Source organism: Zonotrichia albicollis, chromosome 16, assembly GCF_047830755.1.
Source record: "Zonotrichia albicollis isolate bZonAlb1 chromosome 16, bZonAlb1.hap1, whole genome shotgun sequence".
Lineage (NCBI taxonomy): Eukaryota > Metazoa > Chordata > Aves > Passeriformes > Passerellidae > Zonotrichia > Zonotrichia albicollis.
In genome coordinates, this window is record NC_133834.1 from 2,525,316 (window position 1) to 2,551,161 (window position 25,846).

Consider the following 25,846-nt stretch of genomic DNA (forward strand, 5'->3'; position numbering starts at 1 on the left):
GTCCCCCGATGGCGACATCCCAGGAGCCACGAGCGCTGCTCCGTGTGCCCACCAAAGGATGGATGGGTTTTGGCCAGCCCTGTGTTAGACACAACAGCCAGGCTGGCTACCCCCATTCCCAGAGCTGCCCAACATCTGCAAGCACCCCAATCTCCCTGCTAGCCAGGCACACGAGTGCCAGTGTGGCACAGCCCATGGGATGACGGCAGCTAGCACCCCATTCTCCCTGCACCCCAATCTCCCTGCTAGCCAGGCACCTGAGTGCCAGTGTGGCACAGCCCATGGGATAATGGCAGCTAGCACCCCATTCTCCCTGCACCCCATTCTCCCTGCACCCCTTTCTCCCTGCTAGCCAGGCACACGAGTGCCAGTGTGGCACAGCCCATGGGATAATGGCAGCTAGCACCCCATTCTCCCTGCACCCCATTCTCCCTGCACCCCTTTCTCCCTGCTAGCCAGGCCCACGAGTGCTGCTGGTGTAGCACAGCCCATGGGATGGCAGCTGGGAGAATCCCCTACCCAGGAACGCATCCTGGATGGATGGAGCACCTGGGGAGAGGGCAGGAGCCTCCTCCCTCTGCCTGCTCCCCGTGGGGAACCATCCTCCACGCGGATTCCTGGGGGCTGTGGGAGGCACGGGCAGGGACACAGCCCCTGCTTGTCTCCGGGAGATGAAAGAGCAGCTCGGGGCGCGGGGACGGCTCCGTGCTGCAGCCCAGGGCTGCGGCTGGAACGAATGCGTGCACATACCTCTGCCCCGGCATGGCTGTTTGCTCTTCTCTTCCGCGGCTGTGATTGATTAAAGGATCAGGGACATCTGAGAATGGAGGCAGCAGCGGCAGCAGCAGAAGCAGCTCCCTTTGGACTTGGAGAGCTTCCTTGCCTGCTGCTTGCTGCTGCCGTTGCCTGTCAGGCAGCTTTTAATCAAGGTTTGCTTATATCTGCAAAGGCCTTTCCCAGAGGGATGAAGGGAGGAAAAGAGGGGGGGAGAGTATATTAACATGCCAGCCACCCTCCCTCTCCCTCTCCTTTGTTTATGGAGAGGGTCAGTGCTTGGAAACGGCTGGCGGGGACCGGCAAAGGCGCTTTGGGGGTGCTGGATTGTGGCGCAGCTCCTGGCGTGCCCAGGTCCCATGGCACAGCCAGGGCTAGGGAGGGCATCACACTCAGCTGGGGTGTGCTCAGTGAGGGAGCAGGACCGGGGGGGCAGGGCTTGGTGGGTTCATCCAGGTGGCCCTGGATGCCTGGCATGTCCCCCCAGGCACGGCAGGGAGGGGACCAACCTGTATAGCCCCAAATCGGGGTCTCAGCCCAGAGAGACCAACATCAGCCATGTGCTGAGACCAGCACTGTCCATACACTGAGAGCACTCAGGCAGAGAGAGCCCAGGCCCCTTCATCCCAGCCCTGGCCCCATGGAAGGTCAGAACCTCCATCCTCATCCTACAGCTCACTGGGACTGCAGTCGGGATGGCCACATCACAGCACCCCATCTCCCTTCTGCAGGGTGGGCTCTGGCAGGCAAACCAGGGCTCAGAGGGTCTGACACCAACCCCACACCTGCCCCAGGGCTGGGTTTGCCCCATGGCACTGGGATTTCAGCACTGCACAGTCTGGGAGCACCCCAGCATCACCCACCACTCCACCATCACCCAGCACCACAGCCCTGCCCACCCATACAAGCCATGTGGGAGGACAGGTGACCCCCAGCCCTGTGTCCCCTCATCAAGCACTGTTCTGCCTCCACTGCCATTCCTGCACGTCACTTTGGCTCTCCACGTTATCTTATTGCTCAGCTAATGACCTGCTAAAAGTATTATGTGAAAAACCATGCTCTTAGCCAGCCATTAGACTGGTTAGGACCAGTGGGTCATGCTTTATTGCTTTAATAACGGAGTTTATGAAAGGTCATCTCATAACTGATAACATGCATAATTTTTGTAACTTAATTAATGCTGCTAATATACTGGAGTCTCCATCAGCTGCTGGTGCAACTGATGCACAGTTTGCATCCCGAGCAGGGCTGGGAAGAGTATCCCAGGCTCTGCAAGCAGCACCCATGGTAGGAGCACAGTTCAGATCCACACCAAAAGCTCACTGTGCCACCTCTCCACACTGGAGCATCCCCTCCAGAAATGCTCCAGCAGAGACAGGGAGTGCTGTGAGTGGGCAGAGGGAAATGGGAACAGATCCAGTTCCCAACCCCACAAGCCTGAAGGGAAGGGATTTCTCTGCTTCCACTCTGCTCAGCCCATGGAGAAGACAAGGGCAGATGTGGGAGAGTTTTATCTGTGGAAGAACCACAAAACCTCTGTGGATGGGAGCTGCTCCAGCAGTCCCACACATCTCTGCCTGAAGTTACAACTGAGCAAAGGAGTTTTCGTTGACTGGGGATTTGTGGCTGTGCCCCAAGAGGGTTCCCCTGGGAACCCCCAGACTGACTCTGCTCCTCTGGTGATGCTAAGGGCAGCCAGGCTGGCATGGGGCAGGATCCTGCTGGAACTGCTGCCTTTCTTCCCAGCGCTGGTTTTTAAGGACAACCTCCGTCACAACAATTCTGACAGGTTTTTTTGAGACTTTCTTTTAAGAACACTCTCCTGTGAGGGTGGTGAGGCTCTGGCACATGTACCCAGAGAAGCTGTGAATGCCCCATCCCTGGGAGTGTCCAAGACCAGACTGGACAGGGCTTGGACCAACCTGGGACAGTGACAGATGTCTCTGCCCATGGCAGGGGCTGGAATGGGATGGTCTTTAACTCCCTTCCAACCCAAACCATTCTACAATTCTATGACAAATACACACTTTTCTCATTAAAAGGGGAAAAACACAAAAGCAAACAACTTCTCCCCACTACCCAAGCGCACACCTGGGGGGGCTGAGCATCCATGGGGGAAGCTGGAAATCAGACACATTTTCCAGGCAGCAAAATCAAGCCCTTCCCTTGCAAAAAAAAATAAAAAATTCATGTAAATAGGAGCCCAGGTGCATGCGGTGTGCGAGTCCCTGATATGCTGCCACCAGCAAATCTGGTGAGCTGTGAATCCGCGGCACCGCGCATCCAACGCTGCAAATCCGAGCTGCTCCAGTCGCCTGCTTAGTTTTGCAAATTCTTTCCTGCTGGCTGAGAAAAGCCAATATGTCTGCTGCTCCCGCTCCAGCGCAATAATTGTTCAGCACTGGTTATCATCCTGCCAGAAAGGCACGAGCTACCGCTGGGGCACTCTGCTTGCTGTAAATGCAGCGAGATGATTTCCTAGCAAATGCAAGTTTTCCAAGGAAGTGGGTGGAATCTGCTTGTCTCTGATTAGACAGCTTGGGTTTTTGTTTTCCTGGTGCTTTAGAAAGAGAGAGAGAAAGAGAGAGAGAGAGAGAGGGAGAAAAAATAAAAAAGGCATAAAATATGTGGCTTTGCATCCCCTCTGCCCTGAATCGCAGGCTCACATGCATCCAGGCGATGGTTCCCTTGGGACTCGCAGCTTTGCCCACACTCTGAGCAATGATCCCGTGGAATGAGGCTATGATCTTTCATCAATCATTGCCGAGCGCTTCTCCCTCCTGCGCCCGCTCCCCGGGCTGTGCCCGCTGTGAGCACACAGCCCCACTGCTCTGCTCCCCCTTGGTGCCTCCAAAAATCAACGGGTGCAGCCTTGGCCCCCCAAGTGCCTGGCGGGGGTCAGGACTCTGCCTGGGGACAAGGGGCACAGGGCAGCCCCTCCTTCACCTTCCCAGCTCAGCACAATCCAGGGATGCTAGGGGGGGATGCAGGATGATGGAGAGGCTTGGAGGATAAGAGGGTAAATCCTGAATTCAGCCAGAATAGCCAGGATGCTGCAAGGGAGGTGGGATCAGGACAAGCCCTGAGGCTGTGGAGAGACAGGTCTGCCTCCCCGCCCTTGCCAGGGGAGGAAAAATGACTTGAAATTAAGATTTCCTGATGTTTGGGGGCTTGGAGACCTTGACACCCCCTGCGTCCATCTGGCTCTTCCCCTCTTGTGGCAGCTCACTCCTGCGTTCCTGTCTATCCGTGAATACCAATTATGGTTTAGGAGAATGTATATCTGAGATGTGCAAATACAAAAGGCAGGAAATAAAAGTCATCTCTTACTGAAGAGGAGAGGTAACCATGACTACCTGGGACCTCATTTAAAACTGTGCCGGCCGCAGGCTAAAAGGCAACGCTTCCCATTGTTACACACGTTTACGGAAAGCTTTGAAAACCCGTTTTCCCCCCCAAAACCAGCTGGGAAGTAAGAATGAAAACGAGAATTGGAGGCGGGGGGTGGAGGGGAGGAGGATATAGAAGGTATTTATTGGTGTTTGTGGGCTGGTTGTGCATCCCACCTGCACGAAGACAGACGGTGAGCTGAAACTTCAAATGAGCAGCTCGGAAGGGGAGGCAGCGCCAGCGGCGTCGCGGCTCCGGCGCCACGTGGCAACCGCATGGCACCAACAGGGCTGAGGCTCCAGCGATCCCAGGGGATGCACCCCTGCAGGAAAATGGGGTGTGAGCAAGCCCCTGAGGGCTCTCCATGCTGCAAACACCGCCAGGATGTGCTCAGGGTTCATGGGGATTGGGAGGAGTTGGTGGGTCTCGGTAACCAGAGATGCTTTGCCTGCTGTCAGAGCCTGGGCTTGGTTGGGTTTGGGAGTGCCCTGGGCTTGCTGAGATGTCAGTGTGGTAGCTCCTGCAGCCTGCAGGAGGGGTAACCAGGATGGAGGGGGATAACTGGGAATTGCTGGCTGCCCAGCTGAACCTTTCACCAGTCAGATCTGCAGGGCCAGGGGACACCGGCTCGTTGTCCCCAGCAAAGACACCCCACTGCTCCACCACATGTGCAACCACAATCTGTCCCAGCCACATCAAAGACCAGGAAAGCTGTCTGCCAGCCACCAGCCTCGTCAGGACCTCACACTGCTCTCAAACCAATGACCATGCAATTAAACTGATTTTTGGTTTAAAGGCCATCCCACCTGGCACGCTCAGGCAACAGGAACCACCTCAAAACCAGAGGCTGCTTTCTCAGGGATCTGTGTTGGGCACCAAGAGGCATCACTGTGGATGCAGACAAACGTGGTGCTCACCTCATTCCTGAGCATCTGCCACAGGCTCCCAGTGACAAAGCCATGGTCCTGAGGTCCCCCTGCCAGCACCCAGACCCACACCTGGGACCACACAACGGGGCTGCAGGCAGGAGCCCGAGCCAGGAATTATGGTCTGTACAAAAGACAATGACAGTGAATCTTGTTACTGGCTTTTCAGCAAACGTAATTCCTTTTTATTAGAAAATTAAAGGGTATGAAAAGCTTTCCAAGGCTGAAGAGCTGAAATGTGCTTTCATAAAATATGCGGCGTCTGATAAAACGGATTTGCTTGTCTGCCTGCCCCGGCCCCCTCCCCCTCCTGGCTATTATTCCTACTGGCAAGGTGATGCCTTTTGCCAAAACACCGACCCCAATGTGGCCAGTGGGGATTCCTCTGGCAGTGCTGCTCCCCAGCATCCCAGTCATCCCACCATGAGTCACTCCAGCATGCACCTGACTGAGGTTGGGTTTGAGTTGGTTCTTTTAGCTAAATAAAACTCTGAGGGGCAGTTTCTCCCCTCCAGTGTTGCAGGTGAAGACTGACAACAACCCAAACCATCACCCCAAACACAGCCGTGAGGATGCATCAGTTGCCAGCAGGAGAAGGTGAAGCCAGGCAATGGCAGACAGAAAGCAGCGGATTCCCTCAGACATCACACCAACAGCAAGCATTAAAACCTTCCTGGGAAGTGTCCTCCTGAGGAGAAAGTCGTGCCCTCCCGTGCCCCAGCACCGAGCTGCACGTGAGAGGCGCTGAGGGTTCACAAGTTGCCGGTATCAGGCAGCAAAGGTAACACAAGGAATCTCCATTTCTTCCCTTTAATCGTTCCCTCTCTCTGTCTCTTTCATCTTTCTGATGGTTCGAGTCAACCTTCCACGTTTGTGAGGTTAAAGATTCTTGCTATCTCCCATTTGGGGCTGGCAGAGGCCAGGGACCACAGCACCACAGAGCAATGCTGCCCCTTCCATCTTTTGTGGGCAGAATGCCCCTTGCCAGCCCTCCACAACCTTGGGGCTCACCTCAGCCCTCCAGGCTTCTTATTTCCATTCCATTACCAGGTCAGTTTTGCCTCTGTGAGTCCCTGGGGATGCATGGCAATGCATCCATCCCCACACAGAGATCTCACAGGGATGGTACAAAGGGACCTTGCTGTGGCCAAAGGGCTGGCACCCTCTGATGGTTTGTCACCCCTGGCATGGCAGAAACAGGGGAAATGAAACAGCATCCCCTGAGTGCCATCAGGGAGCTGACACCTTGGCTGGGAGAGGACCTGGCAGCCCTGGCCACTGTCCCCAGCTGACTCCAGCCCTGGTGATGTGACACGGGCAGGAGGCAAGGACACAGCAGCACTCACTGCAGTGGGCAGTGGACATGGAGCCACTGGGCTGGTGGGGACAAGGACAGGCAGATCCAGCTGTGTTCCTGCCAGCACTGCTGCCATGGGGAGACACAGCTCCAGCAGCAACACCGTGTCCCCACATGCCCCCTCAGCTCTCCTGCAAGCAAATGTGCCATGACCCAGCTACAGCATCTCCTTCCCACCGTGGGTTCCCCGTGCCACTGCGGGCTCCTGGTGCCACTGGCAGTGCTGTGTGAGTGCTGCCTGGCTGGCTATTACCACAGGAAAAGCTGTAACACTACAGCAAACCTCCCTGCTCAGCCCTGCTACAAATCAGGGTCAGGCGGCAGCGCTGTTAGACAGAGCCTGCCGGTACGTGCTCCTGCTCCTAATGTCCTCCTGCCACACACTTAATGGGGACACACAGCAGAACCACGCCACGGGGCTCAGGCTTGGCCCCACTGCCCATCTGGGGGCTGCTGCCCTCAGAGCTGGCTCCCCACCACTGCAGAGCTGAGGGTGAGCACCAGGGAGGCATGGCCAGGGATGTTTGCTTCCCCAGGGCTGCTCTGGCTTTACCTTTAACATCTGCAAATGTGGTTAAAAGTTTGCTGAGCCTATTTTTAGAGCCTCTCACCACATGCGATTTCTCCTTGGTGAGACAGGAAACGCTGATGAGGCTGTTTGCCCCGGAGCTGCTTTCTCCTCCCTGGATGGCCTCTGAGCTCCTCTGGCCTGTGTGTGCTGTCACAGCCGCTGGTGGCCCTGGTCCCCACCTCCCAGGGTGTCCCACAGTGGCAAACGCAAGGGCTGAGGGTGACAAATTGCTGGAGGGTGCTGTCATTATGATGGTCACACTGAGATCCCCATCCATGGTCCCTAGACAGTGGGGGGACAAACGTGTCCCAACATCACTCAGGGACTTGAAGCCAAAACTGACCCAGGCAATGGAAATACAAAACCTTGAGGGTGAAACCAGGCCCTAGCATTATGGACCTTGTCCACCATCTTGCCCTGTGCCTCGGTTTCCCTAAAGGAACAAAGTTCTGCTTGGCTGCCCACCCTGGAGCAGCACTAAGGGGATGCACCAGCACTGGGCACGGGCACTGCCAGCAAACACACCCTGGCAGGGGTGTCCACTCCTCTCCCTCACACCCACTGCCCCAGCATGGGCAGCTGAGTGTCCCCAGCAGACTTCTGGATCCAAATCAGACCCGGCTGCCCCGTGGGGCTCCAGCTCCCCCCATGGCAGGGTCGGTGCCGTGGTTGGCAGCACGCAGGCGCGGCTGCGGCCGGGCAGGCGCGGGTACCCGCTGTTTGAATGTCAACACCTCATTTATACATCTTGATTGGCTCTCATCAGCCATGCTGCGCTCCACCTGATTGCTCCGAGCCCACGTGGGGTGCCAGGCTGCAGTGCCTAATTCCAGTTAATTGGCCCTTCATCCCAAGCAAAACAGAAATACGGGGAATACGGGGATAAAGAAACAATAAAGCATCCTCCCTCGCTAAAAAAAAAAAATAAAAAATTAAAATCTTGGCGTTCTGGGGGTTTATTTCGCAGCTATGACCAGGCCATGCTGTGGGCTATGGGAATTCCTTCCCTGGAGCCTGGGAGATGCTTTGCCACCCCACAGGCTCAGCTCAGTCGTGCTCCCCTCATCCCACGACAAGCCCTATATTGGTGTCACACTCGCCTGTGCTCCTGCTCCCGCCCGCTCTGGCGAACCACTGAGGCTGAAATTTCAATTAAGAACGAGAAATAATTACCCGCCGCTCCACATTTCCTCTAAGATGGTAGCCAATGCCGGCGAGCCGAGTCACCGCCTCCCGCCACGTCCTGGCGCTCACCGGCGCGCTGGCATTCGGGTGACATTTCCAGGATAATGCCGGCCCAGCTGCCGCACGCTGCTGGCTGCTCCCACAGCCACGCTGGGAGGCTGAGGCTTGGAAGAGATGCCCTCTTCCTCACTGGGAGAGGGGCTGCTGTGAGTGAGATCCACAGCCTTTGAACCCTGTGCCCGCTCCCAGCCGTGCCCTGGGCTGGGATGCTGGTGCCCTGCTCGCCACCTGGCACAAGTGATCCGTGATAATGGCCTGGCTCAGCTCCTTCCAAGGCACACGTCACGGGGAAGCACCACGCTGCTGTGCCCAGCAGACACCGTGCACAGGGATGGGGCACATGGGGATGCTCCCCTCACTCCAAGGAAGAGGCTGGAGTGCTGGAGTGTGTCCAGAAAAAGGCAACGGAGCTGGGAAAGGATTCAGAGCACAAGGAGTGGCTGAGGGAGATGGGGAGGTTCAGCCTGGAGAGAAGGAGGCTCAGGGGAAAACTCCTCACACTCCTCAAGTCCCTGACAGAAAGGTGCAGCCAGGTGGAGGTCGGGCTCTGCTTCAGGTAACAAGGGATAGGACAAAGGGAAATGGCTCAAGCTGAGCCAGGGGCAGTTGAAGTTGGATATTAGGAAAAATGTCTTCACCAAAAGGGTGGTCAGGCATCAGAACAGGCTGCCCGGGGTATTAATGGAGTGTTCATCCAACCTGGAAGTTGAAAAAATGTGTGGATGTGGCACTTGGGGACATGGTTTAGTGGTGGGCTTGGCAGTTAATGGTTGGACTTGATGGTCTTAGAGGGGTTTCCCAACCTTAATGATGCTGTGATTCAATGATTCGATGCAGGAGGGCAGGAACAAGAGGATGGGCAGCACAGGGGCAGGCAGCAGCCTTGGCTGCACTTCTGGCATGTGGAACAGCATCGGGAAAGGGCAGATGGACCCAGTTCCAGGACATGTCCCCAGCCTGGGGACACCAGCAGTGTGGCTGTGTCAGCCTCCCCCACAGTGCTGCTCCAGGCAGATGCACCAGCCAAACACTGACCAGGGCACCTCAGACCTGCCCACAGCTGCAGAAATCACACTTCTTGTACTGTTTTAATTTAGCACAGCCAGAAATAAGAGGCACAAGCTCCATCGAGGATGGAAAGGGCACAAATTCAATCAAAGGATGATCTGCCACCTCACAAGTGCTCCTGCAGCTTTCCCTGTCGAGACAGCCTGTCCTGGCTGCAGCTCATGCCCTATTGGGGTGACACAACCCTGTCACAGCGACACAACCCCACTGCAGATCCCCACAGTCCTGCCCAGAGAGCTGTAAGAGATGCAAATCTTTGGAGAAGGTAGAGATGGGACACTGACCTAAGCACAAAAGGCTCCACCACCATGAGGATGGATGAGAATGAGAGAAGAATGAACAAGCAGAACAAGCTGGTGTGGAAGATGTGGCATGTCCCCAAAACCAGACCCTCTGCCATCAATGTGGATGGTGTTTCATTTCCCCTGGATGTTTTCCCATTCCTCTTCCCATAACCCAGAGCTGGGGGGGCCACTGCAAAGCCTGTGAGCCCCGTGACTCCAGTGGCAGGAGATGCAGGAGCCCTGGGCAGCGATCACAAGAACGGCGAAAGCAGCAACCTCAGGTTGCAGATTAGCTTCATTTTACAGCCAGGGAGGCAGAAACCTCCCGTGGCTCAGCATCTTGCTACAGACCACACAGGGAGCCTGGGGAAAGCCAGGGAGAGGTCGCAGGTCTCTGCGGGGTGAGAGCATCCTCTCTCTGGGGAGGGAGGGAGCTCAGAGCCCACAGCGGCCCCAAAAATCGCCACACCCCAAACCTCACCCAGGGCCACGCTGCACACCCTTCCAAACGGTGGGGGCTGCAGAAAGCAGCTTGGCAAAGAGAGAGAGAGGCTCTTTCCCAAGTTGAAATGCACTTCCCTTGACTCGGTTCCCAGCTGAGCGTGGAGGAGACCCAGCTTGGCCGGCAGCCACGGCGCTCAGTCCCCACCGAGAGACACATTCCTCAGCACTGCAGCTAATGCAGCACAGCCTCTGAGGCCTTCACCCCTCCTTCAATGATAATTTATGCCCCCTGACCCGACTCCCCCTTTTAAATCAGGCTGATCAATAGAGAAATCAGACAATCCTTTTAAGAAACTATCTCATCTGATCCTGCCAGCTAATGATCTCTGCTCTCCTTACAGCTGTTTGCAGATCTGTAGCCTAGCATGCTAGGGGAAGCAGGAGGGAAAAGAGCCACTGGGCCAAATTCCTCCTTCCTCAGTCCAAGCAGGAACTACAACAACGCTGATGATTTGTATGGAAGCAAAACAGGAGATGCCAACTCCTGTTTTCTGGAAAACAAGCTGAGCATCATGCTGCAGGGAAGCACTAGCTCCCAAAATTTTCTCCCTCATGTATCTCACCACCAAACATGCTATTCTCCCATCCTGGGAGCCCTGACAAGACATCCTCACTCTTCTTAAAGACTCCAGCTTCCAGGCTTTCTAATGCCTCCCCTCCAAAGAAAACCCAGGAACACAAAGCAACAGCCCCAGTCTGGTTCCTGACTGAGCCACGGTCACCCCCACCCTGCTCTGTGCACAGCAAGGCTCCAAGGGGATGCTCTGAGCACTGGGATCTCCATACTTGGCTGGAAAACCCTCATCCCTCACAGGGATTCTCACTTTACCAGGGCAGCAAAAGCTCAGGGGTGCAGCCCATGAAGGAGCTAAACCAGACCAGTTGGAGAGGGAGCAGTGTCCAGCACAGTGCTGGGAGCAGTGTGGACACATCCCTGGAACAATCTCCAGGAGGTCTTTATTGATGGCAGCTGCACTTCCATTTAACTGGCAAAGGAACAGGGTTAACCAGTGAAGAGGGAAGCATCAGAGAGAAGCCTTGAAGTCTTCAAAGTAAATCAGCTCCTGGAACAAACACGTTCGGTAGCCAAATGTCCCCTTCTCCTTTGTGTGTGCAGAGATATTGACATTTATCATGATGCCCAAACCACCCAGAGGAAGGATGCTTTCCTTGCATCCAAGGGCCATTTCTCACCCTGGCACAGCCACAGGGATTTCTCCCCTGCCAAGGCAGAGCTTGGCCTCCAGTACTTCCCTCCTTTAAACCACCCAGGAGGCAGGATGGGGCCGTGTCCTGGGGATGCTCAGCACCTTCCCAGCCCCAGCAGGAGCCAGGGAGCCCCACCAAGCCTGGGACACCTCCACCACCTGTGCCCTCCCACCCAGGCCTCGCTCTGCAGCCGAGGAGCAGATGCAAAAGCCAAAGGGTCTGAAGGGTTGCTGCAGCACAGCACAGTGCAGGGCCTGCCACAGCAGTCACAGTGAATTACAAGGTATTAGAGCCCCGTGCTGCCGTGTCTCTGTGCAGCAGCAGTCACGGTGAAGGACATGCTATGATAGGACTAGAGTCTCCTCTGGAGAATCCAGGCCTGGTGGAAGGCAGTGGTATGAGAGGCCAGCCCTGTTCTATAGATCACGCAGAGACAGGCATGTGAAGGACAAGCTATTACAGGACAAGGAGGGCTGAGAGCCGTGGGGTTTGGGGAGGGGGGCGGCTGTGCCTCGCTGGATCACTGAGTGCCCACGCCTCGCGAGCCAGCAGCCGTGAACGTTTTTAATTATGCTTTCCTACTTTATCGAGCATCTCATTTTCATTTACACACCAGCCATCTCCACCTGAGAACGTGGCCACTGCTGCTCCTCTCCAGCACTGCTCCCATATTCCCCCATGCATCCTCAGCACAGGGGACCCATTTGGTGACAGACACAGACCTGCCCTGCAGCTCCCCTTCACTCCCCACACGATGCCAAGGACCATCAGGGAGCTGGGCAGAGCCTCCCTGATGCTCAGAGTCCCTCCCTGTCGGAGCAGCCAATTTTAGTGGCTGCCATAAATGCAGCAGGAGCAGTGTCCTCTGGTGAGGCATCGAGCGGTGACTAAGAGCGGAGATGACAATAAAGCAGAGGAAGCAAGGTCTGACTGCAAAGCAGCAAACCAACCCCCCCGAATCCTGCTCGGAGGCACTGACTGATGATACCCTCCCCAAACCAGAGCCTGAGCCCAGTGAAGGAGGGCTGGGCTCTCTGGGGCTCAGGCACAGGCTTGGTTTGGGTGGAAATTCCATAAACAGGAGGGGAGAAAGGCTTCCCCCATCAGGACACCGGGATGGAGTTCAAGCCTCTTAGCAAAGCACACAGGGAGACTTGTGCACAGCCCCTACAGATAAATCTACCCCCTGAAAGCATTCTCAGTGGTAAATGCGGTAGAGACTGTGCAGGACTTGACAGCTCGAGGTGTATTTATGGTGCTCTGGCACTGGGGATACAACCAGTTGGGATTTTTGCTTGGCTCTACCACTTGGGCATAGCACAGCCACAACAAACCCATTTGAATACCTCTTGTTTCAACCAAGGCAGAGATCCAGCCTATTCCCTGCGGAGCAAGCGCCAGACCTGGGGCCAAATTAATCTCCGATGGATCTCCATCAACTTCATGGAGTTACAACTACAATTTGGCCCATGCCTGACACGTAAATCTGCTCATTTTTCTTCCAAATCGTCCAAATACCGCAGCATTTGTTAGCTCAGGAGAGGGGACGCATCCTCGGGGAGAGATCTCTTTGGATACCGCGCCAGCCCTTTCTTTTTTTTATTTCCTTTGCTGCCTGGGATAAAAGGCAAGCGAGACAGACCGTGGTACGTGTCTGAGCTGTTTGGGAAAGAAATAGGAATTTCCTCCTGCCATTCCCAGTCTTTTGATAGGCAGGTGGGATGCGAGCAGGAATAACTCAATCAAGACAGAGCAATTTTTAATTAATTTGTGGATCCCTTCACCGGCTGATTGCCTTGGAGACAAAAGGGAAGCCTCTCCTTTAACACTTGTGTGTGCCTGGTACTCTGAGCCTCCCCTTTTCACCGGCACATCTTTGGTCTTGAAAGCTGCACAAAAGGAAGAATTCCTTGATCTTTTGCCTCGGCTTTTGCTAAGATGGAGACACACATGAGGGGGAGCTGGGCTGGGGGTTTTTTTTGGGTTTCTTTTATATTTTGGGGAGATTATTAAAGCCCAAAATTCCCATAGAGAGAGGTGGGGAAGGAAAAAAAACATGGAAAGGGGAATAAAAACCCTCAAAGCTAAGAAAGGAGAGCGCTTTCCGTCAACACCTTCTGCCCAGCCCGCTCCATCCCCAGGGGGAGGGAGTTGAAAGGTTCAAGCTACATCAAGTGGTGAGTAATGCAGCGGGAGGCTCCTGCTCAGGGCTGGGCTCTCACCCCCTGCCATCCTCCCTGCCCCGTGCCCGGTGCTGGCAGGGCAGAGCCCAGCTCCCACCCTCCCTTCTCCCCCCACCAGCGACCGTGGGGATGCGGGAACTTCCAAGGCAGTGAGTGACACCACAATTATCGATTGCCGGCTGCAAAGGCTTGCTCTCGCCTCCCCCCCTCTTCTCACTTGTTTTCTTCTGTGCAGCAGTGCCAGCCTTCAGAGACTGCTGCTGTAAAAGGCTGGGATTGACGGGGTGTCAAGATATCCGCTGCCCCTGGCTTTTAACGCTCCCTGCCGGGGGGGAGCGGGAAGAGCCCCTGCACCGGCGAGGGGAGCTTGGATGGCTCCAAAAGAAAGGCAGGAATGAAAAGCCTCCCCCTCTCTCCTCCGTCGAGGAGATGCTCTTGAACCACAAGCAGCTTTTTCAGCCTCAGCTTGGCTGCGTGCGTCTCGGAAATCTCAAGATGCTGGGAAGGAGGAGAGGCAAGGTGCCAGCCGGCCCTTGACCGAAATCAAGGCACCCAAAAACCCACCAGGCTCCCCAGCAGGTCTGTGTGGGGTGGCACACACACCTGACCACACAGAAGGTTTGGTAGTGGCCATTTTAGAGGTAGGAAACACGAGATACATCCAGGCCAGATAAGGTCACCCGGAAAAGGCTGCAAAAGGACTGGGACACCTCAGCTTGGGCAAATCCTCTGCTGTTCAACACTGGTGGCACAAGGGGTGCCAGACAGAGGGTTTTCCTAGGCAAGACTGGCAAAGCAGGAACTCCAGGGGATCCCCAGATCCCCCACCAAAGGCTGCAATGCCACCCTGCCCAATGGCCCTGGGATGGTCCCTTGCCAGCCCTGCCCCCAGCTCAGCTGGCCACCCACAGCAAGTGCCATCCCTGCCACAAAATGGGGACAGTCACCTGCCTGTGGAGGTGTTTGTTTGCAAAGCCTGGTGGCACCTTGGGACCATGGCTAAGTGTTACGTGCTGGAGCCAGAGGCCTGAAATTAAAGCTGGCTCCACGGCTGTCGGTGTCGACACCTGGTGATGGGAGGAGAGGGATCGATGATGGAGAGTCTGTCGCTCCTGATGCATCGCTGTCAGGGTCAATACACAATTCCCGGGGAGATCAGGTGTCCAGGTTAACTGCTTTGCCTCCGTGCTAAGCCGATGGGCTGGCAGAGCCCCATCCTGCTCACACATCCTCCTCCCCAGCCACGCTCACCCCACAGCCACCAAACGCCACTGACAGCAGCCCTGGGGCTTGTGGCTCTTGTTTTCATCCATGCAGAGCTCAAGCGAAGTCCAAATGGGTGCCCAAGGCTGGGAAAGGGACACAGGGACAGCAAGGACCGGCCCCACAGGAGCTTTTGGCTGCATCAAACCAGCCCACTGCCATGGGCAGCATCACCATGGGACCTGGTGGGGACACAGGGCTTGGGGACACAGGCCAGCAGCTCCTCTGGGCTGAGAGGGAAGAGGAGACCTCTGAAGGGGGGAGCCCCATCTGCCAATCTCCCTGTGCACCCCTGAATTCCTGAGCAACAGAAAAGGCAGGAGAGGAGGGAAACTCGCCCAGCACAGGTCCTGCAGGCTCGCTGCCCATGTCCTGCTCCTCACCCTGGGTGGGCAGAGCACCCACGTGGCTTTGGCACAACAGCTGTCCCCTCCAGGTGACACCGCAGAGCCCCGTGGGACAGGAGAGCAGCGACAGCAGGGCTGCACTGTGCCTTCTGCACCCAGCAGGCTGGTGGCACTCCATGGCACCCCGAAACCATCGCAGTGAGCACCGGCAGGAGGCAGCAGCCCTGCTGTGCCCCCATCCCCATGAGCCACGCTGGGCAAGATCCGTCCCTGGGGGTCCTGTGAGGACGAGAGCCACCTGCAGCCAGGCTGCAGCATCTCCCCTTCCAACAGCTCCCGGGGGGCTTTCAGCTGCTCATCTCCTCCTCCAGCACAGCACAAGCCACCCGGGGGAGCCCAGTGTGACCCCCTGAGGAGGGGACCAGGGGGTCCTACCTGCTGTCAGCCCTGGAGCCAGCCTGGGGGGGGACAAGGCATCACACCTGGGACACAGCATCACACCCTGGGGGGGACACGGCATCACAGACTGGGGGGACACAGCATCACACCTGGGATACAACATCACACCTTGGGGGGGACACAGCATCACACCCTGGGGGGACACAGCATCACACCCAGGACAGCATCACACCCTGGGGGGGACACGGCATCACACCCGGGACACAGCATCGCATCCTGGGACACAGCATCACACCCTGGGGGGGACACAGTATCACACCCGGCGCAGCCAGACCCGCATCAGCCCCCCCCAAAAAAATCCCGAGAAAACAGAGCGCGGCATGAATAACAAAAGCAGCGATCAGTAAAGACTCTCCCAAGAGGCCGCAAGTTCTTCAATTAGAGCTCGCATTATAGGAATGAGAAACTCCACGCCGTCTTCCGTAAGGATAACACTTTTTTCCCCTCTCTCTTTTAAAGAATAAAGGGAGGGAGGGAGAGGAAGGGCTGCATCTCTAATGCAACAGACAGGTCTGCTGAGATTCACTTTGGCTCTTATTTTGACTTTCATCTAAAAGAGCTGCCCTGGGAATCCATTAAGTCCAATTTAAATCGGCTCTCCGCCCTCCCGGCTTCTCCCCGCCTTCGCAGCCCCCCCAGCTCCCTTCTCCCCCTCCTCGCAAGCAAACAAACACAAAAGCAAGGCCGGGCAGGGCGGGCAGCAAGGGCAGGCAGCAAGGGCAGCACCGGTGTGTTGGGAGCCCTTCCCGGGGGGATTACAGCCTGCCTTCCCCAGGGCAATTGCTCCATCTTCATTTCCCAAATAAACACAACCCGGCCACGTTTGGTACCGCTTCGGTGTCCCCAACCCCGGCGGCGCTTTTTGGGGGGAGCCCGTGGGGTTTTGGGGACCTGCACATCTCCCCCCTCCATACATCACAATCATATTTCCCCCCGGTTTTATTATTTTTGAGGACAATTATCTCCATTAACGCCACAACCGGCAAAGTTGGACGGGATATAATCACATCAGGTTGGTTGGGTTTCTTTTTGGATTTTTGGTATTTTTTCCCCCCCAGCGAGCTTCCCCACGCCGAGATCATTCCTGCGCCTTTGGGAATCGCCCCCCCTCGCAGCCGGGCGAGGGACGGACCCCTCGCCTTTCATCTCACCACACTCATTCAAGCTCTGCTTCTGTCGTATAAGCAGTTTTCCAGCTCTTCCCCCCCCCTCCCGCCCCGTAACACACCCGCTCTGCATTGCATCCTATTCATATGTTTTCAATCATCGCCGTTTCGTTATTTAAAACAAAAGCACACACGGTTCCCCACCCCCGGGCAGCACTCCGAGCCCCCTCACCGGGGCTCCACGGCTATTCCCCGGTTTGTTTGTTTATTAATGTCAACGGGAGGATTTGGAGGCAAAAATTTGCCGTGGGAGAAAGGGAGCGGGAGGTGAAAGTCCCATCAAGGGGCTTTCCAAAGGCGCAGCCAGATGTGCAAACCCCACGATTCCTTGGGTTATCTGCTAGATCCATTTTTTTTCCCTGCCCCGCCAGCCACCGAATAAAAGAAAGAAAATCCATCAAGTCAGCGTTCTCACGTGCAGACAACGGCAAGGAGAGCCAGGCGCCCGCCCGCGGCACCGCCGCAACTTTTGGAAGTATAAAACCATGCACATCCATAACTCCTCAATTAAATCAGCCTCCCCGGGAAGGCTTCCCTCTCTGCAGAGCCTTTCGCAGCCCCGTGCCCATTATTATTTCAACTTTGCCAAAGTAGGGATTCAGGACAAGCAAAAGGAAATCCACCCCCTTTCCACGCACCAACATTTCCAAGTCTCAGCTGTATCTTTGTTCAGACACCCATCAATCGGCAAGTCAGGAGGGGTTTTTGGACCGGTTGCAAATTTCTTTATTACTTCCAGAAAAAGCAAAAACAACCCCCCCACACGCACGCCCCCCGGCTCCTCCGTTGCTGCTGCAAATAGGACACACACACAACACACACACAAAACACACATACACACACGCACGTATAATCCCCCCTCCCTCCCCAAACTCCGCGATGCCGGCGCCGTGCATCCATTCAATCGCAGCAGCAGCAGCAGCAGCACACGAGTTGCACAAGAGAAAAAAATAAATCCGGAAAAAGCTCTGTCCGCACACCCTCACCCGCCCCACCACCCTCGAGCCCTCCCTTCCAATTCTGCTGCGGCTTCAAGAAAAAAAAAAAAAAAAAAAAAAAAAGAAGGAAAAAAAGGAAAAAAAAAAGCACAAAGATGTAGCTTGCAACAATACCTGCGATGGTCCTCGCTCTCTCCTCTCTCTCCTGCTGGCTCGCTCTCCTCCTCTTCCAGAGCACAGTAGCCAGATTAGATCCTTAGAAAAAAAAATGTGAGAAATAGCACAATTCTCCCTTTTTTTTTTTTTTTTTTTTTGCTTCCCTTCTCAGCAGCCCTTCTGAGCTCCTTCACTAACCATTATTCATAGACCACTAGGGGATATAAGGTAATTAGAAACGGCCCTATAGCATCCAGCCTGAAAATGTAATGCCAGCGGTAGGAGTGGTGGAGGGCTCTGGCTGCGGGCGGCTCCGGCAGAAAGTGCTCGCTTGGAGCTGGGGACCGAGGTGAGAAGTGGGGTGGAGGAGAGGGCGAGCAGCAGCGGGTGCTGGCAGCTCTCCCGACACAGACCAGGGTGGCCAGGGACACCGAGCGGCACCGGCTTGGGTTGGGTTTGGGGTGGTATTTGGTTTTTTTTGATTTTTTTTTTTTTTTTGTATTTTGGAGTGGGGCTCGCCGTGCCCGTGTGAGCCGTGCCGGGGCTGCGTGTGTGTGTGTGTGCGCGTGTGTGTGTGTTTGTGCCAGGAATAGCAATCAGCAGAGGCAGCACACAGAGCGCAAAAATGCCATCATGCAGGGTCAACAGAAAGCTGCAGACATTTTTTTTTTCCTCTCTCTCTCCCTTTTTTTTTTTTTTTTTTTTTTTTGTAGGCTTAATCCTCTGGAGCGGGGGAGAGGGAAAAGGAGGAGGCTGCTGCCTTCTTTATAGTTTTGATATTTTTTTTTTTCTTTTCCAACCTCGTAGGATCAGATTAACCCCCCCTCCTCGCACACACACACACACACACACACACACACACACACACACACGCTCTCTCCAGCCCCAGCCATCCCAACCCTCCGCCAGCACTGCACCGGGGGGATGCCGGAGGGTCGGCGCAGGGTGGGATGCGGGTCTGGCCGGGTGGGATGCGGCTCTGGCCGCCGCGATGAGCCGGCTGCGATGAGCTAGGTGGGCTCGGCGGGGAAGCAGAGCAGGAGGGAGAAAAGGGGGGGAGAAAAGGGGGGAGGTGGAGGCAAATGAACAAATCACACCTGCAGCTTTCTGCGTGCCGGAGCCAGCTGCAGCCCAGGCAGCGACCGGCAGGGAAAAATCCAGGCGGGCTCGCAGCACCATCATCTGCGGGGATTATTGAGGTGCACGGGGAGCGGGCGGCAACTCATGGCTGGCAGCGATTGATTTTGGGGAGGTTTATTATTAGCAGGAGGGGGAAAGGGAGGTGCTAACAAAGAGCGACCCTTCCACACACACACACAGACACACACACACCCCGATTTTTTTCCCAAGGGGTAAATAAAACCCGTCGCAGAGGCGAGGAGGGGGAGCCGGTGCCCTGGCCAGCCGTGCCGTGCCGTGCCGTGCCGGGACCGCGGCTCCGAGCCCCGGCTGCTGCCCAGCCCTGCCTCCTCCCACGGCTCCGCTCGGAGCCTCTCGTTAATTGAACTAAAGCTGTTCACCTTGATAACGCAGCACGGCAGCAAGTTTCCGAGCCGTACGCGGGGGGCTGGAGAGCTATTTGATCCACTTCCAAGGCGCTGCCTTTCAATTCAACCCCTTGCTCTTGAAGGATGGATAACCAGGCCCTCTCTTTTCCCTGTTAATTACTCGAGATATCAGCCATCAAGCTGCAAAGCAGACCAAACCTCACAAGGGGACACAGCACCTGCAAAAGCAGACTGCTTGTTCTCATCTCCCCTGTCTTTTTTCTCCCCATCCCCATGGCAGACCTAGTCTGGCCGTGTGTAGGTAATACGCCACAATATGCTCCCAGCCACCTCCAGCTCCACACATGCCTCTCTGCAGGATGGTAAATCAAGCTGGGACCTCATGGCTCTCCAGGGACTCGGTGTTATTCCCTGTAATCACCAATCTGCCCTGCCCTTCACACACAGGAGCCTGGCACTGTTTGGCATCACAAGCCGTGACTGCCACCCCAGTGAAGCCAAGGTGGGATGGACCCAAAGGACATCACCCCCCAGCTTCCCCTCTGGGATTGACAGAAGACTAAAGGATTTGTTATTTTTACACTGCAATCCAATAAATTCAACAATCTGGTCTGTCCCTGTTATTTCCCAGCTCTGGTATGTTTGAAATCCCCACCTCCAGGAGCCCTGTGATTTCGGGAAGATCTCAGCCCTGCTCTCCTCCAACCCTGACCTCACCGTGGTGGGGTGAAAGGTTGAAACCACAAGCCCCAGGGAGCCCCATATGCAAATTTAATCACCACCAAACGCTTAGGTTGTTAAACACTGTTCTTTTTCTGGAACCTTTAAAGTTCTGCACCTACGATTTACGGGTTCAAAAAGGCTGATTTCATGACTTCTCAGCATTTCTGAGGTGTCGACACCCACGTCACCTCTGTTTGCATGACACGGTCATGTCTGTCTGAGCCAAACCACTGCCTGGGTGGGAGACCACCACCTATAACACCAATTAACTTCACTCATTAAAACCTCCAAGCTCACAGAGGATGCTGCTGCTCAGTTATGCAGATGGAAAAGTTTCCATCCCCTTGATAAAATCCAGATCCAGAGTATCCTGGAGCAGATCTCACCCTGAGCTACCACAAAACAGCATCAAAAAGCCTCTTCCCACCTTCCCTGCCATGAGAGCAGGGCTCACCTTGCTGATCAAAGTCGGAGGCTTCCCTGGACATAACCCCGCACCTCCTGCCCCGGAGAGGCTAAAAAATAATGACTCATAGCAATGTTATTTCTGGAGCTGCTAAAACAAAGGCACTCTGGCTCCCTCGGTGTCTCACCACTTTGACCTAAATGATAAGGCATCCTGAGAAAACTGAGCTTTTCCCACCAGCCTCCTCATCCAGCCCTGACATGAGTGGCCAACTCGGGGTCCAAGGACCTCCCCAGCACCTACACAGGATGCTCTAAGCTGGCTCTTTTTCATTTATCTTTATTTCATCCCTCTTCCTGGCAGATTTTCCCTCAGCCCCAACCCCAATGGATGGATTGTGTCCCCTGCCCAGGTGCCACACACCCCACACGTGTGGTGGCTCCTCGCAGGCAGGAGCAGCAGCCCTGCCCCAGCTCTCATCGAGCTCCGTGCATCGGCTCTGAGCGGATCCGATGGATTTTCATTTCCTAACTTTGCCCTTCGGGCTATTTCTAACGAGCTTCCTCACGCTTAAAAAAAAAAAAAATAAAATCCTTCATCTTGCAGCACGGTGTCAGAACAGCAACACTCGGGATGACTGTGCCTGCGAGGAGGCTGGAAATTAATTATATCACAGTGGCTTCAGGTAGGGATCCATCCACTGACCTCCTTGTCCAGCTCCTGTGTGGGACCCAGGGAACGGCCAGAAATCCCCTCCCAGAGCACACAGGCTTTTTTTGGCCTCGAAAAATGTATTTTTGTGGTGTGACGTCTGGTCTGTGCGGCACAGCCGTGGGTGTGGAGCCACCACTGTCCTCCCGTGACCTCGTGCCCTCCTCATACCCCACATCCCCATCCTTGAGCCCCCTTGTGCAGCCTCCTCCTGCATCACAGGTCCATCCACCCTCCTGGACCCATCCCTCCTGAGAGGGAGGATCAGTCCTGGGTGCCTTAATTTCCACTGATCAGATGTTTTAATGAGTTTCTCCGTGCCCAGCAGATCCCACTCCCCACCACCACCACCCCCTCGGGGGCCGGCCCCGCTCCCTCATCGTGCCGAGGCCCCTGACACCTCCAAGGCTTTCCTTGGTGGGAGAGCAGCGATTATTTCTCTCAAAAGGTCTCTTATAATGGAAACCATCTCTGCATCCCTCCCTGGTCTCCTCCTGCCGTGACCCAGGCTCCATCGAGAGGAGCTCTGCTCCAAGGCAGCGCCGTGTTTCCATGGAAAGAGTGAATAGCAGAGTCTTCCCAGTGGTTTATTAGAATTCCTTTTACTCCGATGGAGAGTTTTAGAGCAAAGTAGAAAGGCTTTAATGTGGGGCTAATGGAGCCCCTGGGAAGTCCAGGAAGGAAATCTCCCCTGGAGGAGGCGTGAGGAGAGGGAGGGCAACTTTCAAGACGAATTCCTGGACAGGTTGAAATTTTTTTGCAGGAGCCATCTCAGGCAGCGAGAAATGGAAATGAATGTTTGTTTTATTTTTAACAGATGTTACAAAAGACCTGCCAGTAATTCAGTGAACGATGCAAAACCTAGATCCCACTCACTTTTCCCGGCATGTCTTCCATCCCCTCCCTCTCCTGCTTGGTACAAATGCTTATTTGCATTTAGCATATCATATTAAAAAAAAAAAAAATTAAGCAATAAAATAACAATTGTACACCACTTCATTTCCTACCTCCCTAAGGTTTTGGTTTCAGGTTAAATCCTTGGTTGGAGCAGCTATTAATTGTTCTTAATAAATTTTTCTGTCTCTTCAGATTTCCCAAACCTATATTCTACTCACGACTTTGGGGGGTGCCCTTTTGCCAGGGCCTCCATCCCTCTTTCTCCCTGCTGCTCCCTCATGGAACAGCTCTTGACTCTGCAAAGTGTTTGGAGCCCCAGTGTGAAACACAAACTGCAGCCTCTTCTTTGGGAAGAAACACAGGGATTTGCAGTTGAGAGATGGGCAGAGGGAAAGGGGAGGAGGTACAATGAGGGGGTCCTAAACTCTCCAGCCAGGGGCTGGAAAAGCAGTAAGAGTGTGGCTCTCCAAAAAACACAGTGCAGAAAGTGACCCATGCATGAACACACACCACAGCACAGGGAGTTCCAAAGCTGATCTGAAACCCACCATGGTGCCAGAGGGGTATTTGGGATGAGATACAGCAGTTATGAGTGACACACATGAAACCCAGACCTGGGAGGCCAACGGCAGTCATGGAATCCCAGAATGGTTTGGGTTGGAAAGGACCTTAAAGCCCATCTTGTTCCAACCCCCTGCCATGGACTGGGACACCTTCCACTACCCCAGGTTGCTCCAAGCCCCTTCTAACCTGGCCTTGGACATGTCCAGGGATGGGGCACTCACAGTTTCTCTGTGCCAGTGCCTCACCACCCTCACAGAGAAGATTTTCTCTCTTATTTCCAATCTATCCCTGCCCAGTGTCGATGTGAAGCCATTCCCCCTTGTCCTGTCACTCCATGCCCTTGGAAAGAGTCCCTCTCCAGCTTTTGTAGTCCTGGCCAGAGGAGCCCTGAATCCCACGGATACCAGATTTCCTGAAAATGAGCAACTTTGGCAGCTCCTGGTTTAACTCTTGCCTGCAAAACACAAGCTGCAGTGGCTCCCCTTTTCATGCCTAACTGTGAAATACCACTTCTCCTCTGGACACCCAGCTTTCCAAAGGGTATCTGGATAATCAAGTGGGCAAATGCAGGGTGATTTTCTGTCTGGTTTCCTGTTAGCAACCCTGAATGCAGAGCCCCATGACCCCACACACCAGCATGCCCTGTGCTGGATTCACACTCCATCGATGCCTTGTTTGTGGGATTCCAAGCAGGAAAGGAGGAGACAGGCTCTGGGGAGCAGCTACAGGTCAGTACTGACACAAACAGGGTGTCCCTGCACCCATTATAAACCCTAAAATCTGCCTGATTTCCAGGCAGAAAATGGCATCCGTGTGCACTTCCAGGTGACGGAGGAAAAGTGGCTGTTTGCACTGAGCTTTCTCCTCTTCCCGTTACAATCCTGCACCTGGTTAGCAACTGTCGGAAAGAGGTTAATCACAGTCCTTAAATCAGGAACCTTGTTGTGGTATGCTCGGGATGCACATCTGTGCTCTCCATGGCTCATCCCCGGCGGCATTTGGGAGAAGGCAATATGCCAAAAAATCCCCACCCCCAAATAAGCCACCCAACCCCCCCAAACGAGCGACAAGCATCCCAGGGTGCAGGATCCTGCTGATTCCTTGAGCTGGTTCTGCAGCACACGTGAAAGGCTCATGATTCCCCCAGCCCCACCACGGCCGTGGGTTAAAGGCATCTCGAATAATGCGGTGTTGGCACAGCCCTAATGGGGCAGAAAAGGCTTTTGAGGGATTGGGGTTTTGCTTGCTGGCCAACCTTGTGATGGAGAGGAGGAGTAATCACCTGGAAATGCCTTGGGAGTAAACCATGGGGTGGTTTCACATCCCAACCCAGAGCTCAGCCCTTGGCAGTGGAGCTCCAGCAGCCGCCAGCTGCCCAGCTTGGCTCCTGATTTCCAAGCATTTCAAAGCCTGGCCTGGCCTTGCTATTTCTAGGCCTGTCCCAGGGGATTACCCTGCTCTCCCTGTTTGGGAAAAAGCAGCATTCCGGAGCGTCAGAGCCCTGGTGCTCAGCTGGGCCGTTCCAGGCACACACACACACGTGCACAGCCCGGAAAATGGAGAGGAATTGATCCCGGAGGCAAATCTCTTTTGTTCTAACCCCGCTGCTGTAACTGGATCTCCCCAGGTTCCCCGGCTCGGGAGCTGCGGAGGATCACATCGCTTTCATGCCTTCTCCCAGTGCCAGCTTGTCACATTCCCCGGGTGGGAAGGGGAGGCATCGCTCCCAGCGCTTGTTTACCTCGGCACCGAGCAGCACGAGGGGGGCACGGCGGTGATGAGCCAAAACCTGGAGGGAGCAGATTGCGGAGCCGCGCCATGAGACCACCCCCAACTCACAGGCTGCCCCTTTTTAATGAGGTACCCCCGCCATCCTCCTCCCCTGTGCCCTGACATCCTCCTGCCTTTCCCCGCTGCCTTGTTCCGACTGCAGAAATGCTGATTCACAGAGCCCGGCGCAGGAGGCGTTTGGGAGGCACAGAGAGAGCAGCACAGCATCGCCCCAATGCACCCGGAGCTCCCCGGGCGCCTTCGCACCGGGCACCGGCGACAGCCGAGTCACTGCGGATTAAATCCGCTCTGCGCTCCTTCCAGCACCTCTTTCCCCGTGACTCCCTCGCCTCCCAGCAAGGTGAACCCATCCCCTCTGCTTCCCGGGAGAGCTCGCATGCGAATCTGCCTCCCCTCTCTGCACAGGGGAAAGCAAGGTGAAGGATTGCAGGCTGAGCACGGCAGAGGGATGGGGTGGATGGGGTGGATGGGGTGGATGGGATGGATGGGATGGATGGGGTGGATGGGATGGATGGGGTGGATGGGATGGATGGGGTTGATAGGATGGATGGGGTGGATGGGATGGATGAGGTTGATAGGATGGATGGGGTGGATGGGGTGGATGGGGTGGATGGGATGGATGGGGCGGATGGGATGGATGGGGTGGATGGGGGGATGGGATGGATGGGGTGGATGGGATGGATGGGATGGATGGGGTGGATGGGATGGATGGGGTGGATGGGATGGATGGGGTGGATGGGGTGGATGGGGCGGATGGGATGGATGGGATGGATGGGGTGGATGGGGCGGATGGGATGGATGGGGTGGATGGGATGGATGGGGTGGATGGGGTGGATGGGGCGGATGGGATGGATGGGGTGGATGGGGTGGATGGGGTGGATAGGATGGATGGGGTGGATGGGATGGATGGGGTGGATGGGGTGGATGGGGTGGATGGCACTTCCCCAGGGATGCACTCTGCTTTCCCAGCAGCAGGGCAAAGGGAACAGCACCCTGACCCGCTGCCAGGCAGCGTCACACCTCACTCTGGGGTGCTTTGATGCATCAGAGGTCAATCCAGACCCCATCTCCTCCTTCCTGGGGGCTCATGCCCCAGCTGGCTCCTGGCACCCACTGCCACATCAAGGGCACTGTGCAGTGACAGCAGCTGGCACAAACTGAGCTGCCCGCCCTGCCTCACCTTCCCTCTCCTCTCCCCTCCTGCCAGCACGGTGCAGCTGGTGCAGCAGCAGGGCCAAAATCCGAGACTGCAAAAGGATGTGTTTTTGGAGCTGTAGGAATGGTGTCCTCAGCAGCCCAGGGAAGGCAAATGGCTGCAAAAGCAGGGGATGGCTGTCCAAGGATTTCACTTCTCACAAGTGCAGGTCTCTTCCCTCTGGGACAGCCACAACACACTGTAGGAGAGC

The 25,846-nt window shown here is 55.4% G+C and overlaps 1 protein-coding gene and 1 long non-coding RNA gene across 2 annotated transcripts in view; both read left to right on the plus strand.

Annotated features, from left to right (window-relative positions):
* The window catches only part of LOC141730999 (uncharacterized), a 69,402-nt gene that overhangs the window by 12,228 nt on the left and 31,328 nt on the right, over positions 1-25,846 (plus strand). The window contains exon 2 of the mRNA XM_074552673.1: positions 17,859-17,939. Within this exon, the coding sequence (XP_074408774.1) occupies positions 17,859-17,939 (81 nt within the window). The remainder of the gene's footprint in view (positions 1-17,858; positions 17,940-25,846) is intronic.
* LOC141731001 (uncharacterized) lies at positions 18,055-20,290 on the plus strand. The gene is made up of 2 exons (XR_012582857.1): positions 18,055-18,189; positions 19,796-20,290. It is a non-coding gene; the product is annotated as an uncharacterized LOC141731001 (long non-coding RNA).